Below are 26873 nucleotides of genomic sequence, written 5' to 3'. Positions count from 1 at the left end.
CGAGACGTTTCGCGGATCGGGAAAATAGCTTTTACTCGCGCAGGAAGTACATACGTCTTAGGAAAGTCGCAGTATTTCGATATTAGAAAGTAATGCTTCTTAGTGTTTTTAAGAATTCCAGCAGAGGGTTTTAAATGGGTGGATAGACCGAAAAGTTCCTTTGACGACTATATACAAGATCTTATCGCAGTTAAATTTTCTGCCGAGTTCATTCGAGTGAGATTTTCTTCCTCAATTATACGGTTAAACCCTTTGGTATTGTCCTTTTCTTGTTACAAGAAAGAAAAAATTATGAAGAAGGGAAATAAATAAAGAAGAAGGGAGAAGAAAACGAATACGCATATGCGGGTTGAATTAAATGGTGCAGGCATAGATATTTTAATTTATACCTATGAATAAAATTCTCTCGTCATTCGGGATTTCAAGGGTTAACGTCCTTCAAACTGGATTTTTCGCTGACGATCGAATTAAATCGGCGTGCCAATTAATTTTGAAAGAATATTGATCACGGTACCCGTGATCTGTTACGTGAATCGTGGAAACAAATTCGTTTTCGCACAAAAATATTCGCTATGAATTAAAAGGTTGCGTTTCTTTTGCGTGGCAATTGTTAAAAGAAAGGAATAAAAATGAAAAAGAATAAATGAATTATAAAAAAACATTGATTATCACCTTCGAAAATTTGAAACGAAATGACAGAACCGAATTCGAATTCTGGCGAGTTTAATCGATGCCAGGAGGTAATAAATGCATTCATGCATCAACGCGAAACGATACGCAAAAATAAATTAATAAACTTCAATATTGTTGCTGATATTCCTCTTGCGTATCGTGTATGCGAGGCAGAAGTAAAACATTCGGGAAACGGGCCGAGATAATAATTATGATTTACGGTCTGGTAGTTATAATTCCAGCATCGACGGCAAATTATATGCCTGCTTTTCAAAATTGCGCGTACACTCGGTGACGGCGCTCTTCATGCACGTGGGCAATGTTGTTCCTACACAAGAACATCAGCTTGGCTTAATCTTCCACCTATAGCCAGCACGATTAGCCGATGGAAAAATCACTTGCAAATAAATTTAATTTATTTATGAGCAAGTATACTCGATTTGTTGGATACGTGTTTTTGGATCAGGTTTGATTAATAGCGATCCGTAAAGTCGTTCCTAGGTATTTGAATTAAACAACAGAAAGATTTCATTTTACATACCCGTCTACCGCACACCACCGTATTTGTAAAACTATGCGAACAGTAATTCAGCGAAATTGTGCATCTCCAATGCAATTCGCACTCACCTATCATAGTAGTAGTCCCTGAAATCAAAAACATAGTAAACGATTAGTTCAGAAATTTTTTCAAGAATTTTTAATGGAAGAAAATATATGTATACCATTTCTAAAGCTATAATAGATTTATATTATTTATCGTAATTTAAAATTTGTATATAGTTTGCTGTAGTTTCACGATAGCAAATAAAAAAAAAGAACCATTCTAAGGTTGTCCAAGTATCTATATTCGTTAACAACAAACGATACAAAATTCAGTGAAATCAATATCTATATTCGTTTGTCATATGTATAGTTCATGCACAAAATAAACTTCAATCGACGGAAACATTTTTACACTTTCAAAAAGTACACCAATATCATGAACAAAGAGAAAAATGGGATCGTGTTTCGCCATACCGAAACAAGAAACCGATGGAATAACGATCAACGTTTGAAATGATGAAACATCAAACGAATTCGAACGAAATAATAAAGAAATGTTGTAAATCACTCGCAACAGATTATTTATAGGTTTATCAAACAGATAGATTCGTGTATGTCACGATTCTGAAGATCGTTACATTGCGATAACGCTTAATTTGCATTAACGATTGAATCGCGTAGTAAAGTCACAGTTCAATCACTGTTTAGTGTTTCCTGAATCCGTCGATGTACGTTAGTGTTCACGTTCCAGTCACGTTTCTGTGTAGTGAATGACACTTCAACGGTGATCGAATCGTGACTAAACCGCCGCGCTGCTGCAAGTCAAATCGAATGTCACGCGACATTCATTTCTTTTCTGTACTTGAAATTCGGTACTTTAAATGCATTCTGCTTGTATCTTTTAAAGTAATACGCTACGAACTAGCGAAAGATTCCTTTCACCCAATTATTTCTTAAGACGTCGAAGATAATCAATTTCAGTTGCTCACAGATCACATACGTATACTGACATTTCATTCTCTGTTATTGTCTATACATTTTTATTGCGTATAGTTTTCTCAGTTTGTTCCTATTGTAGAGCGACAGCTTTTAAGAAAATAATGCAAAGACCGTTAAAATCAATAGAACGAAGGAAAGAAGATTAAAGAGGAAGAAGAGATTTTAATAAAAAAAATATGAGAACTCAACGATAGATATAAAACATCTTTCATCACTAATGTTCTATCACAAGCTATTAAACGAACTGTAGCGTGCAACAGATGTTCTTAAATATCTAGTAAGTTCATTGAGATGGAAAAATCGGAGTTGACCCGTGTCGAATCGACTAAACGATAGATTCAATGATGCGAGTTCATTTCTGTGCTGCTAGGGATATTGATTTGTTCGAAATGGTTTTCGAGGAACTTGCTACGCTTTTACTAAATCGATCGCTTGCATCTTTTACACTAATAGGTGTTGCAGCTTTCATGTCTTTCCAAGAAACGTGTATAGTAGAAATAAAACTATATCTTTCTTCCTTTTTACAATATTCTATACCGAGACAACTGTAATTGTAATTTTCCAGTCGAACGAGTTTTTTTCTTTACGTAGCGAAAGAGGGAAATGCTTACGTGTTCTTAGAAAGCCACGAATAATTGCGTCTATTTATACAAAGCGTAACGTTTCATTCGTTTTGCGATACTTAAGGTTATCGGCCATTACGCGGGGATTACTGCGAATTACACAGTCCTATCCACAGGTGATAAAACTAGAGCGACGCGAAAGAAATGGTTAACGAAGAAAAAGGAATGGAGAAGAAAGGTAAACGGATTCAGTCACAACAAATCAAAAGCAACAGTAGTTTCCTCGTTGCTGTTTTAAGGAAATACGAATGTCGGTAGTAAAACTTTTAATAACGTTTATTAATTATCAGTATATATAAGAAGATAATAGAACTGTGTAGAAACATTGTTTCAGAAATTTCTGTCGAATTCTATTGATTATTATCGTCATAAATAATTTTGTAAAATAATTGGAAGTATCGGGAGCATGTAAAAGGAGCTGTCCTTGAAGTTAATTGAATAAAGAAACCACCTAATTATCGTTTTTCACCGTTTCAAAGGGTTTAATATGTGACAAGTTTACCGGTAAGTGGTATATTATTCACTTAACCGCGGACAGCGGTTCTTTGAGGATGGGTCAGCGATTTAAGAGAAAATTGCCAATTACTTTACTCCCTGTAAGTACTCGAGGCTGATACATTCTGGGCATCGAGGCGTTACTTACACCGATACTTTAAGAGACAAAGTAAGTAAGAAGGTGCAGACTGGACAAGCAGTTAAGGAATTACATGAGAAAAATAAACTTGATGTCGTTGAGCTTGAAATAAAATTACTAATTTTAAAAATTGAACTGAGGTCCGATTAATCAAGACACGTCACTTAACATTAAGGGAAAGAAATATTACAAAGCTTGATCGACGAAACGTATAAAGTTTCTCTGTTCATTCTGTTTATTTCTGTAAAAGAGAAGAATTTGCCTCCTCCAGTTATTCTATTATACTATTACACTATATTATATTATATTATACTTACTATATTATACTATTTTATCGTTGGTAAACATGATGCCGACAAACGCTTTTTCAGGTATTGACAGACACTTATCGAATTAATCGATATAGAAGGAAGAAAATTGCTGATAATGAAGAGGAGAAGGACGATAATCGAATTTGTGCAACGATCGACCGAACGAAAAGTGTTTCGGTCAATAAACGGTCCATTAGTTGCTGTTTAAATACACGATTTCTGCCCTTAAAAGAGAGAAAACGAAGGACGTTGACCATGAAATACCGACGAAAGGATCGACTTCAGAGAAAATTGCCAATTACTTTGATTGCTTTGCTGTGCCGGTAGTTTTGTTTGGCAATGCTGTAGGTAATTCTGTGTCTTCGTACATTAATGTAAAACGCTGAGAGACATCCTACAAGACTTTCAGCTTAAACAGAAGGAAATTTCAAGCTAACGAATTGGCTCTTCGAGATTCACTGAATATTAAATGTGCAATTGATTAGTTTGATAAATCATTGGCTTATTTCCATAATGCCGAGAAGCAAAATGAAAGTAATATTAATATTCTAGTGTCAATTAGCTGGTATAAAAGTAATTTTGCAGATAGAATAAAATTAGTTTAATTGGCAGGTTTGCATTTAAATATTGTTCTTAATTAATTTGTAAAAATATTAGTAATCTAAAAATAAGAATTATAATCATTCAATCGCACAATATTCAATGAAATATGAAAGATATTCTTCTTTAAATATTATTTCCAACTTACTTCCGCGCAAGTTTTTTCCAACAGTTCATTATTTCTACAGAGTGTAGAAAGAAATATCGACCAGATTCAAAGAGCGCGCGTGAAAAAAGAAACGTCAGAAACTGGGAAACGATCGCGAATTCATGACCTAGAATGTCTGAATATTATTCTCTGGTCGAAAGCGTAACTACGACAGTTCTGGCCGTACAGCGATTGGACACGAATAGCAAATCGATTGACGATTACTGAAGCGCATAATTCGAAATACAGGGTTTACCAAAAGATCCGAACTTTATTCGACTATTACTTGATAAATTCAGGCGAAAATGTTGCGAAGGAAACTGCATCGGTTATGAACGAAAGGAAAAAGCAAAAAATATATATCTTTACAGAGCATCGTACAGAGTACTGAATTCACGTTTAAATAAATATTCAACTTACATTACATTTACATTTTTATATAACGATTTTATATTCCTGTTTTTAGTAAAAACATCTACGTATTTCGTACAATTTATGAAACCCGAAAATGTAAAATAAAATGGAGCAAAATATATCTATCTATCTATTGTTTGCCATGTTTTAATTGTGTTTTCATCATTAAAGCGTGGGAGAAACACTGCGGGATTTAACTGAAAAAATGATGTTTCGATGAAGTTTGGAATGATAATCATTTTAGTTTTAGCCATTCTAGTATATAATTGTTAACTGAATATTTCATATTTATTTTGTTTACTGCTGTTTCGATTCCTTTGTAATTATTTCGTAATTTTACGAGTGAATTTGCATCTATCTATTGATAAAATTGCACGATTTAATTAGAAAAACAGAATTTGAAAGATATGAATGCAAAAATCATTAAACAATTAAAAAGTATGAACTGTTAATAGCCTGTCGGCGCCGGGGAAATATTCATATGTCTTAACGTTAGATTGAAAATTGGGAACAGATGCATTCAAAGCGCCACGAGAGGAAAAAAAGATAAAAAAGAGGGAAAGAGGGAGGAAACTGTCGATGTGCAGAACGGTTAGCGTGTATCGAAAAATGACGGTGTAATTATGGGGCCGATTGTTCCCGGCGAATTCTTTGTTATTCAAACTTTCGGTCTTTACTTTGTACAGTTTTTTAGATGAAAAAATATGGCCTGTCCACGATTTTTCATCATAGCTGTTTGAACGTGAAAACGAAGCAGGAGGAGAATATGGTGTATTTAATGGCGCAAATTTTGTTGCACTCTCTTTATGCGCGTGCTTTTTGCATACGGTATGAGTACCTTTTTTTTTATATCTTTTTTATATGAGACCGTGAATAAAGGATATTGTAATCTACATGACACGATTGTATCTTCTGTAGTTTCAAAATATTAAGAATCATTTTTTAACAGTCTTTTTCGATAATAATACAATATTGTTGAAGAGCCTTTTCAAGGAATAAAGGAATTAAATTTTTCAGTGAGAAAATTAACTGTACAGCCGATAATTGATAATCAAACATATTACTCGCGTCAATGAAAGCTTTGCCGGTTATAAAAATTACAAACGTTCACGTCCTAGGGTTATGTTACGCAGCTACGCAAATTCACATGCGGACTCGTATTATTTGTCGAAATGGTCATTTATATGGTCGATTTAAATTCATTGGTTTTATATATTCATTTAGATTCACGCGATCAACATCTGTTGCCAACTCGAGGTCGTCTGTTCAATTTACGTTGGTTTAATTAACGAACGAACTTGAGTACTTTTAGTTTGCTTTAAACAACATGTAAACGGTTTTAAATTTCACTAGAATTGTTTAATTAATCCCATGCGCTGGAAAATGCGTGAAAATTTACGAGGACTTTCCTAAAATTTCATCGCGTTCGCCTAACGTTTATCGTTGCTCGACGACTTCGGTTATGTGCCAGCGCGTTATTTTTTCGCCCCATTTTCAAACAGACTTTTCCCTCCGTCCTCTTGATAATTTCAGTTAACTGCATCAATTTAAAAATACCAAACGACCACTTGGTCGACTGATGAAACGGTTTTATACTGAAATCTCATGCAGAATTTTAGCGTAACTACTGATACCATATTAACGACCCTATATTGGCTCTTTGACGTGACACTAAACGATCGGTAGGATGAAAATATGATGAGGTAGACGCGTGTCATCCATAATATAAGTTAACAGCAGTTGGTGACCTACTAATTTCAACGAATGAAATTAAATGAGGACTACGCGGGTAAGAAAATGAGGTTCGTATCAGTTGGAGCAAGGAAAAAAGGTGAAAACAAACAAACGTTAACGCTTAAAATTCCTCGCTCGGAACAAAAATGAATGTTGACACTGAAATTTTTGTTTTCAAGCGTTTTACGAAAATATTTCCTACATCAATCATAATTATTTATAGACGCTATACGAAATAGAACAAGAGTTATTTATGCGTACAATTTTACCAACTGTGTAATAAAAATATGATCACAATATGTACATAAAATATTTCTTAAATATATCGTATCATATAAATTTCGATTCAATAAAATTTTATAATAATGCAAATGCTGTTGCAGTGAATATTTTGGTCTGATAGGTGTTGTAGTTAACGTTACAACATGGTAATAAGCTATCGACAATTGCCAGGGCTATTACTTATAATAGTCCAATATCAGTAGCTGATGCTGAAGTATCCAAGATCAGGATAACCGATATTATCGACACATACACTGTTTAGGCTGAACAAGACGTGACAGGAAATTTAATAGCGATTAAGTGCTCTCTAAATTCGTTAATGCATGCTGAAGTAGCGAGTTAATTAAATCTGGCCTGAAATCTCATTTCCTTGCAATATTTTAAATCGCTCTATCTTTAATATTTAAAACTGCTATCTATCTTTATGAAGAATATTCATTATTTATTTGCAGAAAGAATATTTTAGTTTGCAATATAGATTGTTCTTCTTCCGAATTAAAATCTAGTAAAGTTTAGATCATTTTTTTAACACCCTTTATCTACCATTTATAAAGAAGCTTTTATAAAATTTTAAATCTCATTTGTTTGATAGCAAATAATATTACGTATTATAAATGTTTAGAAAAGAAAGACAATACGATAATTATCGATGAGTTTTGTACGTACCATTTGGGTCGTTCGCGGCGAGTGTGTGTTAAACCAGGCACATATAAACACGCGCACGCATACAAATCACTATTTTCGACAATTGAATCTCTTAATCAAATCGTGTAACAAATTACGATTCGACTCAATTGCACTCGACGAGCACTTCTTCTGCTTTTGACTGGAACGAGAACTCGTGTGGAACTGATTGCGAATAAACATAAAGTAATTCCACAGCCTTGACCTTGATGTTTCTAATTTCATACTGAATATCGTTCTCACTTACCCTCCTTTTCACAGTCGTTCATACTTAAGCTATATTCAAATTATAAAGTTTTATGGTAATGTCTTTCTGCTCTGTATTTTTTAATGTGAAAACAATCCATCCCCTTTATTCATCGTCACAGTTAACAAGCGAAGACCACATGGGGAAAAACATTTTTGTCGTATACCACTTCGTTTATCATTAGCCAAAATCTCTCGTGTCAATTTATGACGCGACTGAATTTAAATTGGATTAATGGACAACACACTGAACTCTAAACTTGCTCCTCTATAAAAAAAAATGAGAAGTATGAATTATATTTCCCATTGTGGTTTTGCAAACAAAAAACTACTACATGTACCTCTGCAAATGATATGTGTATTTTACATACAATTTGTAATTGTAATCGAGTCACCTGATTCATTGGAAAAATACGAGTCGTTCCAAAAAAAAAAAAGATATTGCCAGGTTGTCTCGGGATATTTTCTTTATGTAACATGGCAAATCTCATTTAAAACGCGAGACCTCTTGCTCTCGGTTAAACCGTGTAAAGAGGACTTTTTGATTTCTCACGTAGAAAAGAGACGGCCACGGTTTCCTGCACCCGAGCATTGACTCGTTATCGTAACATTATCGGTGAATGGTCAAAAGGGGTCGCGGAAAAGGACTCGAACGTGCAAAAGAAGCAAGTGGATGGAAAAAGGAAAACATCGACTCTCGGCGGTCATGGGGGTTTCAGGGAAAAAAAGAAGAGTGTGTCAGTGCGGTAGAAAGTGGAAATAGAATACGAAGCGAGCAAACTTCTACGAATCTGGTTCTTCCTGGAAACCACCGACTGGCCGACGCTGATTTTCAAAAATACTATGCGCGATTGTTACGTAATGAAGGGTAGTTAGGTTTTCGAAAAATCTTGCAGTCGAAGCCGTGGGTCAAGTTCGTCGTCACGAAATATTTTCATTTTACTGACTGCGTGAAAACAATGGTTGTTGGAAATATATTTCGTGGATAAAAATTTGTAGACATTGTGTGAGGTGTATAAATCAACGTTTAAGAGTTATCACAAAATGACGCAGAATTTAGGAAGAATTCTTTCTCGGGGAAATTTCTGAAATTTCTTAAGTCAGGTAAAGAAACGTTGTATGAATTGATACGGCACGAAGTGCTGGAGAAACCGCAAAGAGCGAATGAATTTTTAGGTTCTATCGAAACGACTAACCTATTGCACTATTTCTAGCTGATACCTTTGACTCGTTATGGTGACGTTTTCGTTGAGTGCACGAAAAAGACTACGATGAAACGATACAGCGGAAGCGAAGAAGGTAAATGGTATTTTCGTAAAAAGAAACAGAGACGCGAAAGAATACTGAACAGAGGAAAAACGCGAAAGAAATCTAAACGTGGAATTCGCAGAAGCTTGCTTCCGTGCTTAAAACGCTTCTTTGCAGTGCGTTTATAAATTTAAAATATACAATATTCAACAGTAATTTATAATTTTAACAGAATTCACTGACCATTTCAATTTATCTCTTTGCTCTGTAAACCAAATAATTTTGGTAAATACATCAATTCTAAATAAAATTGCGAAGTTACTAATATCGTTTGACAGAAATTATCACATTTTCCTTCTTATTACTGTTATTGTACAACATGAAGGTACTATGGAAAAATTTCAGTTATATCAGGAAAGAGTTGGTTATTTTATTGACATTTAGGAAGGTCGGAAATTAATAATTTTATAATGTTATTCCAGGGAAATAAGAATAGAATGAGCGTCTATCGAAAAAATATGTCTGGAAATAATCGAAATAATTCATACTTAATGCCCCGCAACAATGCACCTTAACCTCATTCAAGATTCTATTATCGTGTGTAAAATATCCACGCTTGAAAATACTTTAAACTTTTATTTCCGTAGAGTGTAATTCCCTTCCTTGGGGAACTGGTATCTGACTTTCTCCGGAAAACTCGTCTCATTATCTGAATATTACTACGAAATGAACAAAGGAGTTGCAGGGAAAAGTAACGCAGAGCTCAGAAAGTGTAGGATAAAACAAAGAAAAAGAAGCAAGGAAAGATGAAACAGAAAAAAGACAGTGTAATTCAAGTAACAACAAAGAAACTGTGCTCTTCCTGTTCTAGCTCGAAGATGTTCTCTGGCCGGATTTGCATTATCTACACAAAAATAAAGAACTCGCTAACTTCGTGTTTCTAAATTCTTAAACTAGAAAATCATATTCTTACAGGCTTTACGTCACATTAGAATAAATTTTTTGATTTTCTAATGTAGAAAAGGCGGTGATTGTACTGTAACTGGGCAGGCGGCGATTCTACGAGAAAAAAGAAGTCGGAAACATAGAATAAAATTTTTTTGTATGAAGTTTCGTTTTTGAAGAAATCGAGTTTGAAAATTTGTCAACTATACTTTAACTTAGCTAAGTATCGACTAGCTATGAGTAAATAATTTAACAGGAGGTTATTACACATATGAAAATAGGTCAAAAGTATGAAATAAAGTTTTTCCGTTTGAGGCTGCATTTTCAAAGAAATAATGTTTCAACATGTTTAATTAGGAATTGGTATTGTACAGTTCCACGATACATTTTCAAATTTATTTTTCTCGAAAATGAAGCATCTTATGAAAAAATTTTATTCTACATTTCTGACTTATTTTCTACTATTCTTACTATTTCTATACCTATTTCTACTATTTTCTACCAAATGTACGTCGATTATTTACTCTTGTTGAGTCTGGAATTAGCCAAGTTAATGTATGTTCTTCAAATCTTCAAAGTCGATTTTCTCGAAAACGGAGCTTCAGGCTAAATGTATATTAATACATTTAACACAATTAATATAATTAATACCAAATCTTTTTCTTACTCTTCACATAGAATCACTCTACATCGTTGTATAACTAACTTTTTTATATTTAAAATATTGTAAAATTCCGCTCATCCATTCAGTTAACGTCTTGTTTGAAGCAATATCGTTCTTTCGTTCTGATATTTCACTGAACAGCTGAAACTCTCAGATTTCAAAATATAATACTCTAAAAGTCCTACTGCACCACGCATTATCTTACTTTGAAAAAAGATAGAAACTTTTCACGAGATTCCTATAAAATTTCCCATCGACAACTAACTTATTTCCGAAAGAAAACTTCTATATGAATAACCAACACATTCGAACGTTCCTTAAAAGGGCTCGACTGGTTCCAGTGACACATAAAACGTACCCAGAGGTCCTTTAACGGAGGCAACACAAGGAATCCGGCGAAATGTTGAACATAGGAACGCACAGTGAGGGGCCAGAGAGCGGTGACTGAATCAGAATGCGTGAATCGTCGGAGTCTGTTTTCTGGCTGAGTTCAGCGCGAACGTGATTTTCGAGCACTCAAGCGAAGTGGAGAATGGTGTCCACAGCACGTGCCTCTAGGCTAATCCAGCCATCGTCATTCGCGACTGACTCCATTTCGCTGTACGTACTTCTGCATGGTTTGGTATAGGGATGAGGCTACGAAAAAGAACCACTCATCGGTCTGTTCGGTGGTTTAACCGAGGAGACAGATCCTGGGAAGGTCAACTTTTCCCCTGATCATCCTGACGCGATTACTTTGCACGCTATCAGCTAGGTATTCCGTATCTATAGCTTGGAAAATTCGACTTCTGCTCACATCTCGGTGATAATGCGAATTCCAGATTGACTACGGCTATGAAATATCGAGTAAGCAAGTGAAAACTAAGTAGACAAGTGGTGGAATCTTTTTCTAACCTATTTAGAAAATTTAGGAAAGTTAGTGGATAATAAAACGTGGTAAAATTTCATTGACTTTGGATGATCGATGAATAGAAACAACGACGCCATACATTGTCTTTACGATCTTTAGACTTTGGAATTTTTTCGCTCTGTTTAAAATCAACTCTTTTCAAAAGCTTTTTAATCAAACCAACCCTCGTGGAACTTTCAGTTACCTTATTTATTATTAAAACGCCAAGGAGTTCCGAAAATTTTTAGCATTTTACAAGAATTAAAGCCAGAAAGTTTCATGAAGTAAGGAGATTCTTAAAGGTTCGGACAAATGAAAAGCCACTTTAAACTCGTTATGTAGGGGTAATATGCTAGGAAGAATATAATCACACTATTAAATACACCTGTAACGTAATTTCAACATTTTTCAAAACTACACTTATCAACTTATCTATTTCAATAGCAGATAAAAGGTGATAAAATTCGATATCTGAATTTACTTCCTTCTGGAACGTCGAAAGAACTTAAATCATAAATAATTTCGGAAAGAAAATGTATTCTGGGTTGATCACTTTTTAAGAACCTTCATTCTCTCACGCACGTTCTATCCTAGTCTTCGAAATTACGTTATAAGGGTTCCCCTACATTGAACTCATTCCGCAGGCGTGACTTTCGAGATGAGTCGACTGGGTAGAGGAAGGAATTCTTTTCAAGATCGCCTCCAAGAATTTCAATAAAAGCTCCGTAAAGGTGATAGTTCACCATCCAATACATTTTGATATCACTCGTTCAGAAAGTCAGATCGTTTGACCAAGTGCTACTCCCTTTCTAATCTACGACTCCTGCCTTGCTCCGAAAATTCAATCTTCTGAAAACCTGCCATTCTTCCTTTAAAAATTTTATTCGTCAAAAATGAATAATATTTATCGTGGACAATTAACTACGAAAATAAAAGAGAAGCTTTGCTACATAAATTACGTACATAATAAACGTATTCAAATCATTGGGTGTTTGAAAGATTTATAATGAAACCATCAAAGTCTAATTCTGAACCCTCATGAATAATTCTAGTACCGATAATACTTATGAATTTGGAAGAACGAAACTAGTTCGTTGTTAACTACATGTGATTAAAATTTGTACGAAAATTTCATATGCGCATATCAATTAAATAACAATTCGTTTAAGAGAGATACGAAATTCTCAGTGCACTATGGCTTTTATCGATTCGATTGAGCCACGCTCGACCTGTTATCACACGTTAACGATTTATCATTGGCAAATCGTTGCATTGATTAACTCTGACGTCAGCACTGGAAACACGTATTTACAATGCATTGGCCGTGACCGACGTGCTTCTATAATTCTCTGGCAAGTTTTCACCTCCCTCGGTGCCGTCGCGTCGCCCTGTATATGTACGTAACCATCACAATTATTGCAGAGCCGGTCATCAATCTGGTGTTTCCATATCGGAAACCCGTGGGTACATTCCAAGCGAATTTAGAGGAACTAACGCGTGACAGCCAATATTGACAATCACCAGCGAACAAACCAACTGTTTCCTGCAATTAAAATGAAACGCTGTTGCTATTCTAACGCTATCCCTTTTACGTTATTTAAGCTTCTCTTATTTCACTTTGCTTCCTGCAAACGAGAAACTCATACACTGCTTTCGATATTGGTTTGTTCGGAAAGTTTGTAGCGAAACTGAAGAGAGACTTTCTCTTTATGATGTATCGGTTCTAGCTTTGTGATTGTTGTTTTGAAAATTTTACAATTCTTTCGGTGATAAATTCTTTCAATTAAATTTTTGCGGTCTCTCAAAGTATTTCAGATTTTTTTAAAAACAAATGATAATTAAACGATGCTATATTGAATGTTCTATTTTTATCGAATAAAATATCATCGTGTTCTCGATCGAGACTATTTATAATAAATCAGTGAACGACGCGACGCTTGATCGTGCTATGATAATTAGAATGGCGGTCGTATCGATTTGAAGTCAGAATGTCGTGCATAATTGATCATTGAAAACGCTATGCATTCCGGGTAAAATAAATTGCGCCATTATCATGCGATCTCCAATTAAGGAAAGCTACTTTTAGCCAAATATATCACGTCGCGATAAGTCTTGCTTCTTTAGTCAATCTCCGGATTGTCTTGCATACATTTGCATTTAAAACGGTATTTCTTTCCTGTCGCAATTACCGGAAACAACGGCTGGCTCAATATGCAATCCTCGACGAATTGTTGGCCACAAACGATGGCTGAAGGATCGCTGCTGCTCTAAGAAAAACTTCTCGTCTCGATTGTAATAATAAATTGAAATTGCATTTTACAACTGGATTAATGCCAAAACAAGAGACAACTTTGTTTCCTGAAAAATTCAACAGGACGGCTGATAGAATTTATTGAAACACGCACAAAGTTACTGTTTACCAGGAGCAATTAAAATTCAAAATTGTGTAGCATTATCTAGCGATAAAATAGAGTGGAATAATTTAATAATTTCATTCGTTTCATATTTTCTTCTCGTAAAGCCCAGCGCACGAAGACTACTCAACAAAATTGGATTACACTCCTGCTCATTTTAGCCAATTTTAACGCAAACCTTGTACACAGTGTACTACCACTTATCGTGATTCTCTTCGTACGTCATACTTAATTTTAGCCGAGGGAACTAGAGGGACCAGGGATCGTAATATTTTTGGACCTAGATACCAAATGCAATCGATATCTACGACAAATATACTTATCCATATAAGAAATCCAGGGTACTATTTTTGTGCTGGATTATTTGATGATTTTGATTCTTTCCGGCAATTGATATGGTAGAATTGAAACAGTTATTCATTATGAATGTTTTCTTGTCTAATAACGATATATTGAATGTAACATGAATTTAAATACAGCAATTCAAGAGAAAGATCCAGAATTTATCGAACAAGAAGATATCTCCCGACGCTTGTACATTTTTATATTCCGATTAGCACCAGAAGAATAATTGCTAAAATTCTAAGAAATTTTCTAGCGCTGATTATATAACCAAGCTTCTCCATTAAAGTCCGGAAGCAGCGAATTCTGTAATACTTCATTAGCAAAATTTTCGATAGGTTAATGGAGCTTAAAGTGGCTCGAGTCCTCACACATGAGATATTGAAATTTCATTCACACATACATAGGTAGACACTTGGTTCAACGAACTTGGTTGAGGGGCGAAGCAAGCAGTAGCCGGCACTTGAGTTGGCTATTATTTCGAGCTACGGCATTTCACAAAAAGGGACGTGTATCGATCAAAGAAGGCAGGGGCGCACGAATCGGCCAAGACCCTCAATAATCGCGTAATTGAATGCTAACGATGCTGAAATGTTGGTAGAACTCGCCCGACTGATCTGCAAATATACTCATCGGCGTTTCACCACGGCCGGGGAGACGTTGTTTGTGCTCGTGCGGCCTGTGTACCGGGACCACAGAGGGTAGAGAGAACCGAGCACTCGCAGCCAGACGAAGCTTATCGAATACACGACGAACGAACAATCTTCGTTGTATATCCGATGGACAGGGTATACTTGAAATTAACCCTGGTGAACGAAGTGCGGCCGCGAGCAATTACGGGCCAGCCATGTCTGATAGGCTAATGGAGAAACCGAGGGGGTGTGAAGTAACTCACAGGGAAGCCAGCAGTGAATTAACGTTGGGGAGAACTCGAAACCGAACTGCTTTTTTACCTCCAGTTCTGTCGATGCAATATGAAAATTAATCGATCGATGATGTCGTAAGTCGACAATGAACGGGCAACTTAGAGGCTTAATTTATTATTTCTCATTGCGAAGAGCGTAATATTTTGATGTTTAATAGTACCAAAATAAAGTAAAGCAGCAGGGTAAAGTAAAGTAAATTACGCGTCTGTCTACGAATATATGAATATCCATCATCTTGCAAATTGTGTAATGTTAAATTAACAGTGTAACGCATATTGTAGTGCAACAAATATTTTTCGTCATCGACGATACTTCATTCCATGCAGAATGAACATACAATTAAAGTTTATGCGAATGCGCAATTTGAAACAGGACGTTGAAGTGAATGTTCTGCTTTAATAACGCTAGCTTTACGTTTGACAATAACACATTATAGAACAAAATTATTTCAATCACATATTTACCCTCTTTACCTAACTTATATATTGCTTAAATATTTTGTAATAGCTGTAGGAAAATTATACGTGGACTAATTAAAATTGGCTAAATATCGCGATTTATTGACTCTTTCGTGACAACAGCTGCAAAATAATATTTAATGACGCAATTATCACCGGCATTAAACGAGATACGAAAGGGACATTAAATTTATCGGAATATTAACTCTACAGATGTCACTAATCAATGTTGTTTAACACATAGTGGGGGGTTCCGAGTTATGCAGCGGTTTGTGGTAAGCCAAACGTTATCGAGCAACGCATTCAGATACGAATAGCGTAGAAGGAACACGCGCGCGTAATCACCAACATTAACGCAGCATTCGGTAATACACGATACAGCTACGTCACTAATAATGCATGCGTTTCCTAATAAATTACGTATTTACGTTTTACAACAGCCACAAATAATAAGCACCTAAATCAATAATGGAATTTGGTAATATAGAACATGGCAAACCCTTAATGAATTATATTTCGGACAGCTTCAAGTGTCAAATATCTAAATTTTTAATAGACAAAGTACTCGGTGCTTTGTTAACCATGCTATAGTCTAAAACTGGTAAGATGAAAAGTTTAAAGCAGTATTATTATGGTAACATTTCAGAGGGATGAAAATACAAAGATTCCTTCTTATTTCCTAGTTCTAATTTTCAATTCTCAACATCTCGTAACTACTTTTGCAATACCATTTTTAAGCAATTTCGAAACAGGAGATCAATGCAAATATTCTTGTAAATAATATTTTTAAACAATTTAGATGCTATTAACTGTTATTGTAAAAATAATATTTTAAATACTATTACTATATGTAATACTATATGTATTACGATATGTATACTATATGTAATACTATATGTATTACGATATGTATACTATATGTAATACTATATGTAAATACTATTACTTATTATCATAGAAGTACCATTTCTAAAGTACTATTTTTAAGCAATTTCGCTAAAAAGGTCGATCGTAGGCTCAAAGGGGACGAAAGAAATTAGAATGGTAGAAAGGTAGGTAGGGCTTAAAGCAATACTATCGCAACATCTTGGAGGGGTGAAAATGCAAAGATCATTTCTCAAAGCGTTCCATTCACGTGGCGCGTAAACAACGCTATGTAACAGTTCTTGCTTCATCATCCCGAGTCTCGTTATTTATTCTAAAAAAAATGCAATACCACCCGGCGAGATATCAGTCGCGATAAAAGTTGCGGCCGCAAAACGATCTCCGTGACTGCCTTATCCGACGTCGTATGTAAATGCCGACGTGTTTTCTGCTGGATACACGTGCACGGGCCACACAAACGGCCGTATAGCAAAAGGAAAGTCGTGTTATCTCATGTAAATCTTCACGGTGCCACGATAAGCGTGAATTTCACCGCTTGCTTATTAATATTTATGTTCGGTGTTAAGGGCTGGAAGGCCTCTGTTAACTGTACAGGCAAATTCAAAAGTACAAGACCAACGAGAATTTATAGAAAAGCTTGTTTAAACGTTCGGTTCACTCTACGAGAAAATTATTGCACCTAACAGTAATTTTGTAATAATATGGAACATGTAGGTATAAGGTTGCTAGCAGCAATTTCTCAGGAATATCGTTTAATTATTTACAGAGAACGAAATTCACAGTAACATCGAAACATTTATATCGCTTTTCTTGTTTTAGTTAAAATAAATATATACCAGTCATTTGAATATTAATAGTCACATGAATATTAATGTTTCTCAAAATAGCTCTTTTATTATTACTTTTAGAGCGTAAGCATTAAGCGAAGATGAATATTTTCTCACAAGAATTAAAAACTAAGAATATAGTACGAACATACTGGCGATGCTAAATCTCGATGCTAAATATAGGCTTTAATTAGTATCAAATAATCCAATGCAAGGACGTCAAATTTATAATCCATGGAATAGCGAATAAAAACGTTCGTTATCGCGATGAAGTTGAAAATGCGAAAATATCATTAAACCACGGCATCCGGTATTTTTACGCGTGCATCTGCTTATTATGTAAATAATAATAACAATGCTATCCGTGGCTGTCGCAAATTGGTAACAAACGTGGTTTCCGCTTCAATTCGTGCTCAGAGGGAAGTGGACCAATTAGGCGAGTTTTGTCCCAGGAGAGAGAAACTAAGTTTCGAAATACCATTAGCTATATTAATGTGCTTCTCTGCCGTAGGTCATTTCAGGTCAGAAACGTTAAATGCCAACTCGAGTTCTATTCTTTTCTACTCATTAAAATCAGATATAACAACGGGATATCGGTCATTACGTGTAAGTCACCAACTATCTTCTGTTATCACAGTTTAGTTACTGTACTATATGCAACCAATAATTTCGTAATTATATCGTGGCATCACATAGTCCACAGAATTTACTTCGTAACAACATTAATTCCGAAATCGGACTTTCAATTAACTTCAAGCGTTTAGTTTGAAATCCTTCCAATGAGATTGTTATTCCAGGAAACGTCAGTTGCAAGCGTAAATATGCGCAATTTGTTTTCAGACATTTTTTTTGTAAAATGTCTTTTCATTAAGATTGCTTTGGCGAACTGCGTTTATGTGAAATTAATTTTCCGAATAATTAAATTTCATCGAACACGTTCGCGATAACGACAGGCTTACTTGTTTATGAGAAACATGTTTTAAATATCGCGCGTTAACAAGGAGTTCCTTTATACGAGAATTTTTGCGTTAATATCATTTTATAGAAAAATAATATTTTATCGTACTATGCGTTATAAAAATGATTAAGAACGTGTTACTGTACCGCGGTCTAAACAGAAATTATCATTAAATAAACTAAAATATGTCGTTTTTAGATTCTTACAATCATGCTAAGGGCTGGACGTGATCTTTACAAGCAAGTAAATTACGTGCTCTTTGTAACACGAAAAAGACAAAGATGTAGATTACCTTGGAATGTATCAGTTTTCTCTTAAACGAAGCAGAAACGAGCCAATGATAATCTAGAATCTAGAACGTTGTTCCCTTTCATGAGCACCAGCGGTACGTAGATTTCCATCAAAGCAGGAATTCGTCGATGAATATTATTAAAAGAATCAGATATGGAATTTCATTAAAACTTGTCAAGGGAAAATATATAGCCGAGGTGGCCAGCCCTCGTTATTCAAGCTTCTCACTTGTTGCGTTCAAAACCGCCTGCAATTTCCGAAAGTAACGTTGTTTACAGAATGGTTCCTGCTTAAAAAAAAAATACATGGCGTTGATATTTTCAAATAAATTTTCAAATAAAAAATACTCCGATATTTTTATTTGTTGAAAAAATTGCACGATTGTTTTCAAATTTCACAGATTACGGAATGATGAAAAAGTAAAAAAAATTATTTCTCTTCTTTATTAGAATGAGTAGCGACTTAAATGACTATTTGCTCAGCAATGTTTTACATTTTTTAATTTCTATTTAAAAAAACAAAAAAATTGAACATATCACGGAAAAGCAATTATAACAAAGGATTAACAAAAAGAATTAACTTTTTTTACACATTCACGTTCGAAGCGTACTGAAAATTTATAATCCCCATTTTTCCCCACAATGCACTGATCTATCAAGATAATTAAACTACCTAATTATTTACGATATTTTTTAAATTTCTCCGCATCTTTAATCCTCTTAAAAATCATATCCACAGAAATAACGCGATGACAGCGTTTCATGAGTGTTATCAAAGGATCCTCCACAATCGATTTTATCAAATGTTGTTGAAAAATTTCGAACGAACCTGATTTCCCAATCATTAATTTCGAGTCAGTGGTACAAAACGAGATCATTGGATTCGATTTTGTGGTTACCGATCGACGAGTATCGCCACTTCATCATGAAATATCAGCCAGGTATTGGAATGATTGCAACAGACCTGTCGATTCTGCCGGAAGTAGTCTTCATTCGTCACTCAACCGGTGAATCGATGTTCCATGCACGCGAACCAGACGTTCGAGTTGTCCCCTGATCGTTTGTTCGACGAAATAGTTGAATGAACGTATCGTGGATTTGTACTGGTCATGAAATTCGGAATGATAATTGCATATATATATTAATAATAATTCACATTATCAGATGTGGCAGAATTAGATTCATTGAATCACCCCAGACGAAAAGACTTATAGTCATAATTAAATATTCATTACATAGAAAGATTATTCTAGTAAATGCGCGAATATTCTAATAATTACATAATGTTTAAGTCTTGGTCTATCTTCAATTTTCTAAGAGAATTCTGAGATATTTAAATTCATTTCAAAACAATAATAAAATAGGTAGGTTTTCGCTTTTTCCCCAGGTCGTCAATGCTGTTAATTGATATAATGTTAACTTCGTATTAACGATCCTTGAAATTTTAATTCTATAATCAATGGCATTATGTTGCTATGAAACATCAAATATGTATATGCAAATTTACTATAATCAAATATCCTCGGACTGGCGCACAGCCCACAGCAAAACAATTGACGTTCTGATTTTAATTGATACTCAATTAATAACTAATTTGGTATCAATATGACGTAAATGAATAATTAAGCGAATTTAATACTGTGATACAATAGCGAAAGAAGAAAGGGCCTGCCCAAAATAAAATCTATCAGATCAAAGCGCATCGAATTAATTATATTATTGAAATATCTAAATCTGGATGCAATGTGGTTTCAGTGAAACGAAACATTATTTTACAAAGTTTCGCGAAACTGAATTTTCATTGTTTCCTAAATTCATTTCAAACGTTTTATAAATTCTCGCGAAAGTAGCCTTTTGTGGCAGCTTCCATCCAAATTCTAATGCGATAAAGTTTGTAGCGGCACTCGACAACAAAACTTTCCAACGGTTTCGTTGGTACAAGTATATCCGAAGCGTAAGTGCCGACAGGCCTAATGAGCTATTGATATTGCTACGGTCCTTCTGCCGAATATTTGGAAGAAGGCATACGTCACAACGGTCGCAGACGGCCAACGAACGCGTGCATAGTGCGGATATTGAGGGGCGAAAAAAAGAAACGAATCGGATCAAGAAAACAGTTGAGTTGTAACCGAGAAGTTGGAATAGAGAATTGTACGAAAAGAGTCGAAAGCGAGGATCGTCATATACGTCCTATATCCAAAATCACCTCAAGTTCAAACGAAATGACGTGTTATTTTGTACGATTTTACAAAACCAAACTGGTTCGTCGAAGATGCAACTTACAAAATTTCTTAAAAAAGTCATCAGGATCTCGTCGAAACTAAAATGTTCGCAAACGAGATATACACAGAGTACCTTTCCTGTCCTCTCGAAACCGGTTCAAACTTGGCCGTCATCAAGCCTCCATTACGTTAACGAGACAGAGGCAATCGGAAACGAGTAAACAGCGCGTCTCCGCACTACATTTCCCTCCAATCTGATACTGACAAATTACTCCGAACTATCCAGGACAAACTTTCCCGCGACGTGACCGTATTACGTTCGTCGTCTCGAGTGAATCAAAATTCGTCGTTCGGCTAGAGAAAAATGCACGGACGAGGTGAGTCTATCGGCGGTGGTGTGACGCGAACCAACGCGATTTACCTTTCTCGCGTGATTCATCATCCGCGAATTAAAATTCCGGCGTCGTGCGAGTTTCTCTCGTCTCGGGACACTCGAAACGAGTGGTAAATTTTGAACGGCGCGGTAACCGAATGCTACGGAGGAGGACGAGGGCGAAGGCGAGGGCGAGGATGAGGGTGAGGGAGAGTCGACGTCGCTGGATGATGGTGCGTGCCGGTGACGTTAATTATGTTCCCCTGTTTGCAAGTATAATTTTTAAATGTCTCGCTGTTACTGTGGACACGCACGCGTATTAAAATATAGCTTAATATGCAAATTTATTTGGCCGTCCGCCGGACGACCATTTGCATCCTCGGTGGTGCCGCGCGACGAGAATAAAACGGACGATTACGATCGACCCGGAGCAGAGCTTTGATTCGACACGATTTACGAACGCAGACTGCTGGAACGACGACGGTGACGACAGCGGCGACAACAACGAAAACAGGAGAATTCGTGAGAGTTGGTGAAAACGGTGTGGATTGACGGCTACATTAAAGCGCGACAGCGGAAGAACGGGGAGAACATTGGACGTCGACTGACGATATTAAGTGACGCCTTCGAGATATCGCGTTCGCCTCCCTGTTTGTACGTATATTTCCCCTTGTGCCGGGCTACTCTGACTTATTTATTCGTCTAACGGCACTACGGACTGGTTGGTTCCGTTGCCGTCACTTTTGTCACGCGTTGGGAATCTTGTTTCAGTCTCGTTCAATGACATTGTCGAAATTGATTTAAGGTTGCGTGGGCGAAGTGAAGAGATACAAACAGAGGGCAGAGTGATTGGAGCTGTTTCTATCTGCGAGTTTTATCGTGCTGTTGGAGAGGCGTTTGATGCTTCCTTGAATACGACATTTCCAGGTTGAAATAATAAATCGATGAATGTATATTCAATGTGTGGAACATTGTTTGATATATACATACATTTCCCACTTATGGCTTTAATTCAACTATCTTTAAACTCTTCGATCCTTTCTTTAAAGCTTTGTATAATTAAAACAACTTCTTAGAATTTAAAAGATTGTGGAACGGATCGATGTTCTCGTTTCTTGTATATAACTCCCTCGAATACAATCTAATAACCATGAATTCGAATGAAAAACGATCGGTAAATTATGGAAGAGCTCGACGAACGTAATAAAATAAAGAACTGTCCCATTTCAAACTTCGTCAAAGAAGATCTAAGAACCAGGTTCCTTTCAGGAAGGTTCATCGACATCTAGCAATCCCAGACGCAAGTGCTTGCACTGCGAATTTCACTATCGCGATCGTCCTCGGATATTCTTCATCCAACCATATTATTTCCTCGAATCAGTAAACGAATGCTCCCGCGGACAAAACAAAAAGAAGAAATGAAAAAGACGAAGAACGAAAGGACGTCGACGACTACGACGACGACGACGATGACGAAGAAGAAGAAGAAGAAAAAGATGGAGGAAAAGAACTGGCAGAAGAAGAGAGCATCGGGCAAGAATCTTTCCGGGCAACGTACTTCACGAACAATTTCTTTCAACGCGAAACGCCAGCCAGCAGCAGCAGTACGCGCATTTACCTCGAAACTCTCGAAGTCTGGGCATTGTTCACCGTGGAAACTATTATAGTCACTTTTGCGGAGGCTCTTCGCGCTCGTCATTCGTTGCTGGATGACGGAAAATTACGTCGCCGAGGAGTCATCAAAAAAGTGGCGACCGTTCAACGACCACCAGAGGAAAAAAAGTCCCGTTCTGTCTCTCTCAATGGACACGCGAAAATCGTCGCGAAACTGCCTTTTTGCCGGCGCGAATCTTCTGGAAGAGTAGAAAAAAGAAGAGGCGCGAGAAAAGAGGGTAAAATAGGGTGGAAGAAGGAAGGAGAGAGGAGGAAAAAAAAAAGAAAAAGGAAGAACGAGATTGTAAGCGGTGGAAAACGGAAGAAAAAGCCCGAGAATAGACTTCATTCGCGAAAAGGGCTATCGACGTTTTCCCACGACACTATCTGTTGCAGACATCTCACGGATAATGCATCAGCCGGCGCGAAATATGTTTTCCAGCTTTGTCTCCTTCTCTTCCCCTTTCGCTCTTTTTCTTCCTTTCTCTCTCGCTCTTTCTCCCTTGTCACGGCCTCTTTTTACGTTCACGGAAACTGTCAGACCATCCGCGGTATCCCGCGGTGTACAACTATGCAGTTACCTGTGCCTTGACGTTTTCAGATTGGTCTCAACAGAACGTCTGCGGAGATGGAATTTTGGTTGAGTTATGAGGTTGTAAAGAGGGTGGTTTTCTTTTTTAGAGGAAGTTTGAGAACGTAATTCGATTGGCCAAAAGTGAACGATCGTTTAAACTCTGATTTCTATTTTTTTTTTCATCAAAATGACGAAGATGACAGTGCTTACAAAAAATTATATTATTCGATCGCCTTTTTTTCATTTTGTTTGATAAATTAAGGGTACTCGTATAACTTTGGTTTTCGTCTAATTTGTCAAGCTAATATTACTAAAATTATATTAGCGCTTGTAGTTTATTAATTTGTCTGTTATACATAATTTTTTGATTATTTGCAGCAGTCTGCCGCTCCGGATGATTGCCAATTACCAGAAAAGGAATAGAAAGTTACCCCTGAGAAACTCGCTTCGAGAGGGAAGATTAAAACGAACTTATTAAAAGTCTAGTTAAGTTTGTACGTGTCTAATTACTTATTCCTACATTAACAGTACGCTCTTCGTTTAAAATTCTCGACCAGTTCGTGAAATCATATTAATTCGGTTATCCTGTGTGCGAGTAAAAAATTTCTTTTCTCCTTTGACCGAAACCAACCACTGTAATTTATATCAAGGAATGTACAACATGAAAATCAAAACAAGAAAGGCAGGCATGAAACAAATGCTATAGCATATCCCATCTTCAATTTTTTAATACGTACGTTCTGAATTATGTTACATAATATATGTAACATGGAAGTAGCGTAAGTAGGTAAATATGTGCATAACATCAAGATCCTAACTATATTCTATCCGTAGCAACATTTTAGTGAATGTACACTGTTTAGAACGTTAAGGATTAAATACATAATTCATACTGAATATTACCCTGAAACGTATGTATATTGGAGATCTCAAAAATTAATTGATTAATTGTACACGAAAAGCAAGAAGCTTTAAAATATCGTATAGTCTTAACTAACGATGTTTTTCGTTTAAGTTTTGAGTCTCTCATCCCTCGTAAAATTTTCAGCCTTGCATATCATGATGGACACAATGGCTAGGACGGTGATTTTACTGTCTCGCGGCCAGCAGCTGTGTTAGCCAGACAACAACTTCGCCCTGCTCCAAGATGCCTCGACGGTAAATGACGTGACGTTATAAAGCCGACAATTCCGTGAAAACGTCTGACGGACAATGGGTACGTACGGCTGATGAAGAGGACAGCTGCTGCGTGTACAAGCAATTATTTTCATCGGTAGAAGGGCAGACGCGTGAACGAGATCGCCTCTGCGCCCGCCATTATTGTTTTTTCTAAGGGAAATTTATTCATTATCACCCCTTTTCTCTTTGCATGAAATTTGAATTTTAAATTGGACCAAAAAGATTGGAAATTAAATAATTATACAACTCCTATTATTTGGTGAATTGTATTTTTACACGTACGAAATGTAATAATTTATATAAATATAATAATGTTATGCGATAGCGACAAATACCAGAGAAATAAATGAAAGTAGAATATCAAAATGCATTAGGATTGTAGAAACACGAATTAGAAATAAAAGCTGATGCAGGTGTGTAACGTAGCAAGAAAAATTTGTTCGAAAATTTAATAGAACGCCCTATATGAGAAAAGGGACGGTCAGACTAGCAGATTTTTAAATTCTGACAGTATCCAAATATCATGTCCGCGAAATGAGCAACACTCAAACGGTAAGAGTACCAGCTTTAAAAATTTTCCCCATTGGAAACTTTACTGAAATTCAACAACGTGGAACATGGATTTTTTAAAATAATTCAAAACCATTTTCAAGTGGATTTCAATTCAGATAGGATTTCGTTGAAACATTTTACTCGCGTTTAAACGTTTTCACACACCGAAAATAGCGAAAGCGACCATTGTCAATAATATTACGCGCATTTTTTTTACACCTTAATGAAACTCACATTCGAAATTCCCATTTAAAACACACAGTATTTATTAATAATATTTGGACAATAAACCATATTAACGGGGAGAATATCATATTCCAAGATTGTATGCGATTTTACATAATATATGTATGAAATGTCTCGCTTTGTTTCTGAAATTATTGAAAAATCGATAGCACGCTACCATATGCACCTCTCCATCGTCATTTCTTATGTATTGTAGAATATACGAATTTTAATATTGCACGATATGCTCCTGCAAATGTCACGTTTTATAGCTAGGAAGTTCTGAATTTGTATTAATAATATGTTATATACCTGCACATTCCCTACGGAACATTCGATGTGAAAAATAATTTGATAACTTGTAATATTATCTTTGACAAAAAAATTACACGTTAAAATTGCACGTAGTAGTCAATTTATCTTAATAAGCAAACGTAATAATTCACGAAGTACCTACTAGAAATATTTTTCGATGCAATAACCACGAATAAGGACTACAAAAGGAAACAAAAAGAAAAAAAAGAAGAAAGGAAATTTCAAATCGGAATTTACACCAATTAAAGACACTGCATACTAAATCTTATTGAATATTTCCAAACAGGTCAATTCTGCGTTTGTCTATTGGCTTGAAAGAGTAGCGGACAACATGGGGGCGTATTTCAATAGAGCCGTGCTATATTTTTCAAACGACGGGACGAAAATTTTTCGAAGCGACCGTTTCGGCCATCGTCGAAAAATGATCGTCGTTATTCCTTTCAATTTGCTGCGAAGCTAAAAAATAGCGACAACGAGGCAGCAGTCAGACTCAGTAGTCGCACAATCCCGCATTTTGCCGCATGTTTCGGCAAATTTTAAATGTCACGCGAGAACCGCCGGAAAATTCATTCCGTACGCGAGAAATATTGCAGCGAAAAACGGGTGGATCGTTAAATTTTAACAATCACGGTTTACTGCCGTTTTATATTAGCGACTATCGCGCAAGCTGAGGACAGAGACCGTGTTTCGTGCAACCAACCAAACACGCTCTATGTCCCTCCAAAGTTTAGGGTCTAAACAATCGGTGTCCCTCGGTCCACTTTGCTTCGGACCTTAACCAGTTGCCAGAGTTGACTGGCTCGTTTTCTTCGGCCGGCAGATCGTGAAACCAGATGACGCGATACGGGATGTCACGGTTTCCCTACAGAAACCTGCGGAATTCTGCCTTCCCCAGGGACATTGTCCTTAAAGCAACGAACAACCTGTTTTATCTGGTCTCATTGGTGGAAAAGCGTTATCAAAGTAATATTTGCAGTTTCTTGGATTCCGAGAAAGTAATTCAATACCAGAGAATTATAGTGGCATATTAAAACGAACAATGAA

The 26873-nt window shown here is 36.2% G+C and overlaps 2 protein-coding genes across 6 annotated transcripts in view; both read right to left on the bottom strand.

Moving 5' to 3' along the window:
* Positions 1–26873, bottom strand: part of LOC138186635 (uncharacterized) — a 246228-nt gene that overhangs the window by 24047 nt on the left and 195308 nt on the right. For all 5 annotated transcript variants that reach the window (XM_069126690.1, XM_069126688.1, XM_069126692.1 and 2 more), the window contains one exon: positions 1300–1317. In XM_069126690.1, the coding sequence (XP_068982791.1) occupies positions 1300–1317 (18 nt within the window). The remainder of the gene's footprint in view (positions 1–1299; positions 1318–26873) is intronic.
* The window catches only part of LOC138186642 (uncharacterized), a 98212-nt gene that overhangs the window by 54958 nt on the left and 16381 nt on the right, over positions 1–26873 (bottom strand). The gene's annotated exons all lie outside the window — the stretch shown is intronic.

Source organism: Bombus flavifrons, chromosome 14, assembly GCF_040668555.2.
Source record: "Bombus flavifrons isolate JBK064 chromosome 14, iyBomFlav1_principal, whole genome shotgun sequence".
In the NCBI taxonomy this organism is placed as follows: domain Eukaryota; kingdom Metazoa; phylum Arthropoda; class Insecta; order Hymenoptera; family Apidae; genus Bombus; species Bombus flavifrons.
This window is presented reverse-complemented; position numbering and strand designations above follow the sequence as displayed.